Here is a 12,413-nt window from a genome sequence, read left to right as displayed (position 1 = left end):
GCGCACGCATGGCCGACTGAGCGACTATTTCTATTTCTGCTAATTGCCGAAGGCGGCTGTGTCGGAATGTCGGCGATGAGAAATGAGCGGCGGACGATCGTCATGGCAACCGCCGCCGCTCACTTGATCTTGTCTATCGATCGCCGCCAAGAACAAGATGGCGGGCGGTGCGAATTTTTTGCACGCGATTGTGATTAGTGGCGTTTTGCCTCCCCATTGATAAACAATCGAGCGGCCGCCAGCTCGAAAAACTGGGCCTATTAAAATCTTTCAGTCGACTGAGGTTGTTTGTCTTGAGAGTTCTCGTTAGGCACCCGATAGGCCCCGGGCTTTCGATATTTCAACGAGATGAACAACGACGAGATGATTTGTTCGAAAGCACGGGCTCTATTTATTACCGACGATCTAGAGGGCGAAATGGCGAAATCCAGAGCGTTGGACAAAAACAAAACAGTTTTTACCGTATCGCTCAGCGTCCGTAAAGTCACTCTTTAATTAATTCATTCATGAACGTAGTAGCGTACACAAATCCAGGCGCAATTATAATCACAAATTTAATTGTTAAGCATAACAATAAACGATAGTACAAGCGCAATCGTAATTAAAAATCTTATATTATTCATTTTCTTAATCATGTTCTTCTATTTAATATTAATACGACATAGCTGGGCCATAATTATAACATAAATTCATTAATTTTTATTACGTATTAAAGAGGCAAAAAAGGTAAACATTATTTACGCATCCACGTGTGTCCGAACCGTAACGCAACGTAATGTAACGACGAATGAGGAGTTTTGATACGCCACTGAGTTTAACTGCAGTTTGAGAAGTATGACAAATTCGGTCGATATCTTGCTCATTTTTGGAGTAAAATTGTGATATTGTAGCTCATTTCACGCAGAATTTTGCGCAGATTTCAAATCAGGGCTCGAATTTCACATACGACTATAAATAACTGAGTTATGACGGATTCAAGTTTCGGAAAATTGATTTTCATTTTTCAAATTTTTAAAAGCTAAATATCTCCGAAACTACTACAGATATTGAGAAACACTTTGCGCCATCGTTTTTCTCGCAATTTTTCACATAAAAAATTGTTTTTAGATTTTCCAAAAGCCGAAAGTTGCAGTTTTCTGCGAAAATTCATGTCTAAAACTACGGCAAACTTCTGATATCGATATGTCGCTTATTTTTTAGAGTAAACTTGAGTTATTATACATCAGTGTACGCAGAATTTTACGCAGATTTCAAATCTGGAATTTAAATTCAGATCCGACAACAGATAACCGAGTTATGGCCGATCAAAGTTTTGAAAAGTTGATTTTCATTTTTTCTCATTTTTCTCAATTTTTGAAGTTAAATATCTCAGAAACTATTAGAGATATTGAGATGCGGTTTGCGCCATCGTTTTTCTCGGCTCATTTTACGTTAGAAAAAGTGCTTAAAAGCCCAAAATTCGATAGTCGATTTTTCGCGAAAAAAATTACGATTCAAACGATGAAAATTTTTCATTTTTTTTATTTTTGGCCATAACTCGCAAACTATTTGTCCTATAGATCTCAAATTTGGCCAGTAGATAGATTTCGAGCTCCTCTTTCGACCGATGTATAATTCAATGCTATTAAACGTCGTTTTCATTTTGAAAACATTGATGGAAAATCACCCTAAAATGATGTTTCCAAAACAGTTTTTGTCCAATACCTCGTTTATTTATTAAGCAAACTCAACAAATTTTGGTCTCATTTTACGCAAAATTTTACGCTGAATTCAAAAACATGATAATTTTTGAATTTTTGTCAACAAATAACCGAGTTAGGGCTGTTTGAAATTTTGGGTTTTCGCCAGAGGGCCAAATTTTCGAAGCTTCAAAACAATTCGTGCTCGATATCTCGGAAACTATTTCAGATATTAAGATGCGGTTTGCGCCATCGTTTTTCTCGTGATTTTTCACATAAGAAAATGTTTTTAGATTTCCCAAAAGTCAAAAGTTTGAGTTTTTCGAAAAAATTAATGACTAAAATTTCAAACGTCAAAGTTCTAAGGTCGATATCTCGCTTGTTTTTGGAGTAAACTCGCGTTATTATAGCTCATTTTACGCAGAATTTCACGCAGAATCCGAAACTAATCAAAGTTTAAACGTACGACAACAAATAAGTGAGTTATGGCCGTTCAAAGCTTCAGAAAGTAAATTTTCAGTTTCCAAATTGCTCGATATCTTCGAAACTACAAGAGATAAATGAAACATTGCTGAGCCATTAATTTTTATTACGTAACAAAAAACCAAAAAAGGTAAACATTATTAACGCATCCACGTGTGTCTGAACCGTAACGCAACGCAACGTAACGTAACGACCAACGAAAAATACGCCACTGAGTTTAGCTGCAGTGTGATTTTTATTAATATTAATCAAAGGCGGCTTTGCATTTTAGCACGTAGTTCGTAGCGAATTCGTACACTGATTGAGGGGCGGACACATGAGCGTAGAATCTACTGGGGTCAGGGGGCATAACTTCATTACATTTTAATGACTACGCCAATGAATCCGTCATCTGTCAGTTTTAATTGTTTCAAAATTTGGACAAAATCGCGTGGTGTAAAAACTCGCCGCCTTTGATGAGCATTAAATAATCGCAACATGTCACGTGCTGGCTAACCTCAAACAATTACCACGGCGTAACCGTAACGCAAGATCAAAGCAGCCGTTGAAGATCGGTAGCGTTGGCGACGCGTAACGCAACGTGACGCAAAGCGTCCAGATCAAAGTGGCAGCCGCCCCGTCAATTAATTCCAAACAAATTCGTTCGGGACTCCGGTTAGAAGAGGTCCCAGCTGCCAGAAAATCGCGTCGTCGCTGCAAATTAATCAAAGTGTTGTGTGTGCGCGAGGCAAAGAACAGAGATTAGCGTGCTGGAAATAAACACAGCTTGATAAATGCTCCGTTTGTCTAAATAAATGTACCGTTCGGCCACATCTCGCTTGATATATTATTTCCGAGAGGGTTGTTTTTTATGTCGATCAATCTTAACAGCATGTTTTAGTAATAAACATGCGTTTAATACAAACACGTGGCTGGAGCGAACCGAAACTAATCAATTTCAGGTGCGGCGGTTTTGTCTTTTCGCGTGATGGCCGCCCAAAGACCCTCTTCCTCTTCGCTGCCCCTGCAAAATCTAAAGCAGTCTAACAAACAAATTTTTGAAGACTAAAAATGTTACTTTTTCGTTTTTTGCCCACAACTTCTAAAATACTTGACTCTTTGAGATCAGATTTAGACCAGATAAAGATTTTGAGCTGCTCTTTCGAACGATGTGGAGCAAAAACGGATTTAACGACGACTCTGTGTCGAAAAAGACTCTTAAATTTAAAACAAAGTTTTTGAAACTTTTGGGCTCGTTCTAACAATTAAAATTTTTAAAATCTGAGTTCGTTGTCTCATACTATTGAAATTTGGTACAGTTAATAAATGAGTCTAGAGTAGCAACCTCTCTAAATTTTATCCCACTGGTACCAACACAACTAAAGATACAATTTTTTCAAAGAATTTTGAATTTATTTTGAATAACCCTAAAATAAAATTTTCAAAAATCCGACCCTGATAATCTACAATTTTGAAATTTGGTGCAGTTAACTAAAGAGTCAAGAATAGCAACCTCTCAAAATTTCATCGTTGTATTACTGACTAAACCAAAAATACTTTTTTTTTTTTAAATAATTTTGAAACTTTTTGGTTTCTCCTAAAAATAAAAATTTCTAAAATCCGACCCTGTTAATCTACAATTTTGAAATTTGGTGCAGGTAATAAAAGACTCAAGTATAGCAACCTCCCCAAATTTCATCAATGTAGTACTGACTAAACCAAAGATACGATTTTTTTTATAGAATTTTGAAACTTTCTGGATCCCCCTAAAAATAAAAATTTCTAAAATCCGACCCTGTTAATCTACAATTTTAAAATTTGGTGCAGTTAACAAAAGAGTCAAGAATAGCAACCTCTTAAAATTTCATCGTTGTAGCACTGACTTAACCAAAGATGTGTTTTTTTTATAGAATTTTGAAGTTTTTAGGATTCTCCTAAAAACAAAAATTTCTAAAATCCGACTCTGTTGATCTACAATTTTTAAATTTAGTGCAGGTAATAAAAGAGTCAAGAATAGCAACCTCCCCAAATTTCATCATTGTAGCACTGACTAAACCAAAGATACAATTTTTTTTTATAGAATTTTAAAGCTTTTAGGATTCTCGTAAAAACAAAAATTTCTAAAATCCAACCCTGTTAATCTACAATTTTGAAATTTAGTGCAGGTAATAAAAAAGTCAACAATAGCAAGCTCCCCAAATTTCATCATTGTAGCACTGACTAAACCAAAGATACGATTTTTTTCTATAGAATTTTAAAGCTTTTAGGATTCTCCTAAAAACAAAAATTTCTAAAATCCGACTCTGTTGATCTACAATTTTTAAATTTAGTGCAGGTAATAAAAGAGTCAAGAATAGCAACCTCCCCAAATTTCATCATTGTAGCACTGACTAAACCAAAGATACAATTTTTTTTTATAGAATTTTAAAGCTTTTAGGATTCTCGTAAAAACAAAAATTTCTAAAATCCGACCCTGTTAATCTACAATTTTGAAATTTAGTGCAGGTAATAAAAAAGTCAACAATAGCAAGCTCCCCAAATTTCATCATTGTAGCACTGACTAAACCAAAGATACGATTTTTTTCTATAGAATTTTAAAGCTTTTAGGATTCTCCTAAAAACAAAAATTTCTAAAATCCGACTCTGTTGATCTACAATTTTGAAATTTGGTGCAGTTGACAAAAGAGTCAAAAATAGCAACCTCCTTAAATTTCATCGTTGTAGCACTGACTAAACCAAAAATACGTTTTTTTTTTATAGAATTTTGAAACTTTTAGGTTCCTCCTAAAAATAAAAATTTCTAAAATCCGACCCTGTTAATCTACAATTTTTAAATTTAGTGCAGGTAATAAAAGAGTCAAGAATAGCAACCTCCCCAAATTTCATCATTGTAGCACTGACTAAACCAAAGATACAATTTTTTTTTATAGAATTTTAAAGCTTTTAGGATTCTCGTAAAAACAAAAATTTCTAAAATCCAACCCTGTTAATCTACAATTTTGAAATTTAGTGCAGGTAATAAAAAAGTCAACAATAGCAAGCTCCCCAAATTTCATCATTGTAGCACTCACTAAACCAAAGATACGATTTTTTTTATAGAATTTTGAAACTTTTTGGATCCTTCTAAAAATAAAAATTTCTAAAATCCGACCCTGTTAATCTACAATTTTGAAATTTGGTGCAGTTAACAAAAGAGTCAAGAATAGCAACCTCTTAAAATTTCATCGTTGTAGCACTGACTTAACCAAAGATGTGTTTTTTTTATAGAATTTTGAAGTTTTTAGGATTCTCCTAAAAACAAAAATTTCTAAAATCCGACTCTGTTGATCTACAATTTTTAAATTTAGTGCAGGTAATAAAAGAGTCAAGAATAGCAACCTCCCCAAATTTCATCATTGTAGCACTGACTAAACCAAAGATACAATTTTTTTTTATAGAATTTTAAAGCTTTTAGGATTCTCGTAAAAACAAAAATTTCTAAAATCCGACCCTGTTAATCTACAATTTTGAAATTTAGTGCAGGTAATAAAAAAGTCAACAATAGCAAGCTCCCCAAATTTCATCATTGTAGCACTGACTAAACCAAAGATACGATTTTTTTCTATAGAATTTTAAAGCTTTTAGGATTCTCCTAAAAACAAAAATTTCTAAAATCCGACTCTGTTGATCTACAATTTTGAAATTTGGTGCAGTTGACAAAAGAGTCAAAAATAGCAACCTCCTTAAATTTCATCGTTGTAGCACTGACTAAACCAAAAATACGTTTTTTTTTTATAGAATTTTGAAACTTTTAGGTTCCTCCTAAAAATAAAAATTTCTAAAATCCGACCCTGTTAATCTACAATTTTTAAATTTAGTGCAGGTAATAAAAGAGTCAAGAATAGCAACCTCCCCAAATTTCATCATTGTAGCACTGACTAAACCAAAGATACAATTTTTTTTTATAGAATTTTAAAGCTTTTAGGATTCTCGTAAAAACAAAAATTTCTAAAATCCAACCCTGTTAATCTACAATTTTGAAATTTAGTGCAGGTAATAAAAAAGTCAACAATAGCAAGCTCCCCAAATTTCATCATTGTAGCACTCACTAAACCAAAGATACGATTTTTTTTATAGAATTTTGAAACTTTTTGGATCCTTCTAAAAATAAAAATTTCTAAAATCCGACCCTGTTAATCTACAATTTTGAAATTTGGTGCAGTTAACAAAAGAGTCAAGAATAGCAACCTCTTAAAATTTCATCGTTGTAGCACTGACTTAACCAAAGATGTGTTTTTTTTATAGAATTTTGAAGTTTTTAGGATTCTCCTAAAAACAAAAATTTCTAAAATCCGACTCTGTTGATCTACAATTTTTAAATTTAGTGCAGGTAATAAAAGAGTCAAGAATAGCAACCTCCCCAAATTTCATCATTGTAGCACTGACTAAACCAAAGATACAATTTTTTTTTATAGAATTTTAAAGCTTTTAGGATTCTCGTAAAAACAAAAATTTCTAAAATCCGACCCTGTTAATCTACAATTTTGAAATTTAGTGCAGGTAATAAAAAAGTCAACAATAGCAAGCTCCCCAAATTTCATCATTGTAGCACTGACTAAACCAAAGATACGATTTTTTTCTATAGAATTTTAAAGCTTTTAGGATTCTCCTAAAAACAAAAATTTCTAAAATCCGACTCTGTTGATCTACAATTTTGAAATTTGGTGCAGTTGACAAAAGAGTCAAAAATAGCAACCTCCTTAAATTTCATCGTTGTAGCACTGACTAAACCAAAAATACGTTTTTTTTTTATAGAATTTTGAAACTTTTAGGTTCCTCCTAAAAATAAAAATTTCTAAAATCCGACCCTGTTAATCTACAATTTTTAAATTTAGTGCAGGTAATAAAAGAGTCAAGAATAGCAACCTCCCCAAATTTCATCATTGTAGCACTGACTAAACCAAAGATACAATTTTTTTTTATAGAATTTTAAAGCTTTTAGGATTCTCGTAAAAACAAAAATTTCTAAAATCCAACCCTGTTAATCTACAATTTTGAAATTTAGTGCAGGTAATAAAAAAGTCAACAATAGCAAGCTCCCCAAATTTCATCATTGTAGCACTCACTAAACCAAAGATACGATTTTTTTTATAGAATTTTGAAACTTTTTGGATCCTTCTAAAAATAAAAATTTCTAAAATCCGACCCTGTTAATCTACAATTTTGAAATTTGGTGCAGTTAACAAAAGAGTCAAGAATAGCAACCTATTAAAATTTCATCGTTGTAGCACTGACTAAACCAAAGATGTGATTTTTTTTTTATAGAATTTTGAAGCTTTTTGGTTCCTACTAAAAATAAAAATTTCTAAAATCCGACCCTGTTAATCTACAATTTTGAAATTTAGTGCAGGTAATAAAAGGGTCAAGAATAGCAACCTCCCCAAATTTCATCATTGTAGCACTGACTAAACCAAAGATACGATTTTTTTTTATAGAATTTTAAAGCTTTTAGGATTCTCCTAAAAACAAAAATTTCTAAAATCCGACTCTGTTGATCTACAATTTTGAAATTTGGTGCAGTTGACAAAAGACTCAAAAATAGCAACCTCCTTAAATTTCATCGTTGTAGCACTGACTAAACCAAAAATACGTTTTTTTTTATAGAATTTTGAAACTTTTAGGTTCCTCCTAAAAATAAAAATTTCTAAAATCCGACCCTGTTAATCTACAATTTTGAAATTTAGTGCAGGTAATAAAAAAGTCAACAATAGCAAGCTCCCCAAATTTCATCATTGTAGCACTGACTAAACCAAAGATACGATTTTTTTCTATAGAATTTTAAAGCTTTTAGGATTCTCCTAAAAACAAAAATTTCTAAAATCCGACTCTGTTGATCTACAATTTTGAAATTTGGTGCAGTTGACAAAAGAGTCAAAAATAGCAACCTCCTTAAATTTCACCGTTGTAGCACTGACTAAACCAAAGATACGATTTTTTTTATAGAATTTTGAAACTTTTAAGTTCCTCCTAAAAATAAAAATTTCTAAAATCCGACCCTGTTAATCTACAATTTTGAAATTTAGTGCAGGTAATAAAAGAGTCAAGTATAGCAACGTCCCCAAATTTCATCAATGTAGCACTGACTAAACCAAAGATACGATTTTTTTATAAAATATTGAAACTTTTTGGTTCCCTCTAAAAATAAAAATTTCTAAAATCCTACCCTACAATTTTGAAATTTAGTTAAGTTAAAAAATGAGTTACAAGTAGCAACCTCTCTAAATTTTATCGCCCTGGTATCATCACAACTAAAAATACAATTTTTTTTATAAAATTTTGATTTTTTTTAATTGCCTGCAAAATAAAAATTTCTAAAATCCGACCCAGTTGATCTACAATTTTGAAATTTGGTGTAGTTAATAAATGAGTTAAGAGTAGCAATCTCCCCAAATTTCATCGCTGTGGCTCTAACAGAACTAATGATACAAATTTTTATTTTTAATTTTGAAACTTTTTGATCCGTTCTAAAAATAAAAATTTCTAAAATCTAAGTCTATTGTCCAAAACTTCTAAAATTCCGACACAGTTAATAAATGAGTGAAAAGTAGCAATTTCCCCAATTTTCGTCGCCGTAGCGCTAACACAACCAAAGCCAGAATTTTTTTAAAAATTTCGAAACTGTTTTGTTTGCGATTAATCAGCACGTGGCTTGACCAAACCGAAACTTTCAATTTCAGGTGCGACGCGGCGGTTTTGTCTCTTCGCGTAATGGCCGCCGAAAAATCCTCTTCCTCTTCGCCGCCCCTCGGCTTCTTGGGCCGTTTAAAATCAATACGCCGCCAGCACACGCCTTTTTAAATTTCACCCACCCACGACTCGAAACGAAATAAATCAGCGGTGTTTCCCCTCCGGGAAGCGACGGCTCCAATTACCGCGTTCTTCGGTTATCCCTAGGGAGCGCCGCCATGTTGCCGGGATGAGAGTAACAAGTCTGTTCTTCCAGGTGTGGTTCCAGAACGCGCGGGCCAAATGGCGGCGGATGATGCTGAAGCAAGAAGGAAAATCCGGGGACAAGTGCTCGGGGTCCGAGAGCATGAGCGACTTGGACTTGTACCCCCATGGGCCGGGGTCCATGGCCTCCAGCATCCAGTCCATGGCGCCGCACAGCCCTCCGTTCATTCTGCCTCCTGGGAGCCCTTCGTCGTTGGACTGCTCGTGAGGGCGACGGGACGTGGAAAAGTATTTATTTGGTGACTACGATTGTGATTGAGAAAAGAGAATCATGACTCGTGGACTGTTTGTGTTAGGAAGTGGTTTGTACTTACTAAATAGAAATTAATTGGCGAGGGACACGATTCCTATATTCCAGTGCAAAAATAGTTGAGGTTAATTATTCAAAGTGTCCCATCATTAATTATGTCGAAGACAGCACACGCACCAAGTCACATGGAATCCATCAGTGTCAAAGCGGTTTTTCTATTTTTGAAACGATCGAAATCGTCACGAAGCTTTTTTTAGATGAAAACAGAACGACAATAATTTTCCTTCTTTATTAATTTTTAAGACACGTTACATTGTTCCTAAAATAAAGAAAAATTAATTTAATGTAAGGCGGCACTTGTAAATAAAACACTGTTTAACAGTCTTCCCTCTTCGTCCTGCATTTTGTGTCTGAAAAAATACGTAAATTATTGTCTTCCTTTACACGGCCAAAACGACTTTTTATCAATTTCTTTCAGATAATGTTTAATATATGATTGATAATTCCTTCTTTTGTAAGTTTGCAAAGAATTTCTTCGTTATTGCTAATTTTATTATTTTTTTAATTTATTCGTTCGGTTCGTCAATTCTTTGCAAATGCGTGGTTTTGATGTGTAAGTGGTTTCGTACGGATGGAAATTGTTGAATGTTGGCGCTACCTCGAAATTTATTGTATATAAAGGTGGTAGCATATTCCTATTAATAATAAATAAATTGATCATTTTAATTTTGTCTTTTATTACCCTTCTCCTTCCCAATAAATCAACTTTTTGGGGTTGGTAGCCCTGCAGAAGCCAAATCTCTGGTTGATAAAGAACAGGGCTACCAACGTATTCCAAAATCTAAAGCGGTCTAACAAAAAAGTTTTGAAGACAATTTTTTCTGAGTAAAAATGTCACTTTTTCATTTTTGGCCCACAACTTCTAAAATACTTGACTCTTTGAGATCAGATTTGAAACAGTTAAAGGTTTTGAGCTACTCTTTCGAGCGATGTAGAGCACAAAAGGATATGTCGACGCCCTTATGTCGAAAATGAAAAAAAAAAATTTGAAACTTTTGCGCTCGTCCTAAAAATAATTTTTTTTTAAATTTGAGTTCGTTGTTTCAGACATTTGAAATTTGGTACAGTTAATAAATGAGTTAATGGTATCAACCTCTTCAAATTTGATCGCGGTAGTACTAATTTTTTATAAAATTTTGAAACTTTTTTCATTACTCGTAAAATAAAAATTTCTAAAATCCGAATCTGTTGTTTCATAATTTTGAAATTTGCTGCAGTCAATGGATCAGTTACAAGTAGCGACTTCCCCAAATGTCATCGGAGTGGTACCAACACAACCAAAAATATATTTTTTTTTATAGAATTATGTTTTTTTTATTACCCTAAAAATAAAAATTTCTAAAATCCGACCCTGTTAATCTACACATTTGAAATTTGGTGCAGTTTATAAATGAGTTACAAGTAGTAACTTCTGTAAGTTGTATCCCCCAGATACCAACACATTTAAAAATACAATTTTTTTACAGAATTTTAACTTTTTTTTCAATTATGCTAAGAATAAAAATTTCTAAAATCCGACCCTGTTGATATACAATTTTAAAATTTGACACAGTTAATGAATTAGTTAAGAGTATCAACTTTTCTAATTTTCATTGCTGTAGCGCTAACACAACCAAAATTACAATTTTTTTATAAAATTATGAAACTTTTTGGTTAGCAGTAAAAATAAAAATTTCTAAAATCCGACCCTGTTGTTCTACAATTTAGAAATTTGCTGCAGTTAATAAATGAAATACGAGAAGCAACTTCCCCAAATTTTATCGCGGTGGTACCAACACAACCAAACATACAATTTTTTTTGAAACTTTTTGGTTCGTTCTAAAAATAAAAATTTCTAAAATCCGACCCTGTTGATTTACAATTTTGAAATTTGGTGTAGTTAATAAATTGGTTAAGAGTATCAACTTCCCCAATTTTCATTGCTGTAGCGCTAACGCAACCAAAAACACATTTTTTTGTATAAAATTATGAAACATTTTGGTTAGCAGTAAAAATAAAAATTTCTAAAATCCGACCCTGTTTATTCCTTATTTTGAAATTTGCTGCAGTTAATAAATGAGGTACGAGAAGCAACTTGCCCAAATTTTATCACGGTGGTATCAACACAAGCAAAGATAATTTTTTTTTATAGAATTTTGAAACTTTTTGGTTCGTTGTAAAAATATAAATTTCTAAAATCCGACCCTGTTTATCCATTATTTTGAAATCTGCTGCAGTTAATAAATGAGGTACAAGAAGCAATTTCCCTAAATTTTATCGCGGTAGTACCAACATAACCAAAGATACAATTTTTTTTATAGAATTTTGAAACTTTTTGGTTTGTTCTAAAAAGAAAAATTTCTAAAATCTGAGTGTGTTGTCTGAGAATTTTGAAAATTGGTACATTCAATAAATGTGTCAAGAGTAGCAACCTCCCTAAATTTCATCGCCGTAGCACTAACTCAACCAAAAACACGATTTTTTTTATAGAATTTTGAAACTTTTGCGATAACCATAAAAATAAAAGTTTTGCAGAGATCTTACAATTCTATACCAAATTTATTTATTATCATTTTACGTAAATTAAATAGCGTAGCCATAATAATTGACAATTGGCAACTTGTCAACACTTTGAAGTTTCAAACGTCAGCGAAAACAATGACAATCGCAATTTGTATTTACATATTTTACACAAAATTGTGCGTAAATTCCAAATCTTTTTTTAAATTTTCCCCAAGACAACAAACAACTGAATTAGAACCGACTGAATATTAGGGGTAAAAATTTTAGTTTTTTGTCTATAATAACTCATTCAAGACAAAAGAGCAAATTGAATTCTCAACGCAACCCCGAAACAGTAACTTACCCCATTTACACGGATTATCCACCTCGCCAACTCCACCACACACCCAGCTCCTAATTTATCAGATGTCCGCGTCAGATATTCGTCTTAACCCTCCAAGCATATGTCCTGGTCCCAGTTGGCCTAATCT

At 33.0% G+C, this 12,413-nt stretch overlaps 1 protein-coding gene across 1 annotated transcript in view; it reads left to right on the top strand.

Moving 5' to 3' along the window:
• ap (apterous) overlaps positions 1-10,107 on the top strand; it is a 96,054-nt gene extending 85,947 nt beyond the window's left edge. The window contains exon 5 of the mRNA XM_088050418.1: positions 9,124-10,107. Within this exon, the coding sequence (XP_087906544.1) occupies positions 9,124-9,339 (216 nt within the window). The 3' untranslated portion in view covers positions 9,340-10,107. The remainder of the gene's footprint in view (positions 1-9,123) is intronic.
• The last annotated feature ends 2,306 nt before the right edge of the window (positions 10,108-12,413 follow it).

This window comes from Gnatocerus cornutus, chromosome 2 (genome assembly GCF_029298725.1).
Source record: "Gnatocerus cornutus isolate USDA-ARS CGAHR chromosome 2, icGnaCorn1.1, whole genome shotgun sequence".
In the NCBI taxonomy this organism is placed as follows: domain Eukaryota; kingdom Metazoa; phylum Arthropoda; class Insecta; order Coleoptera; family Tenebrionidae; genus Gnatocerus; species Gnatocerus cornutus.
This window is presented reverse-complemented; position numbering and strand designations above follow the sequence as displayed.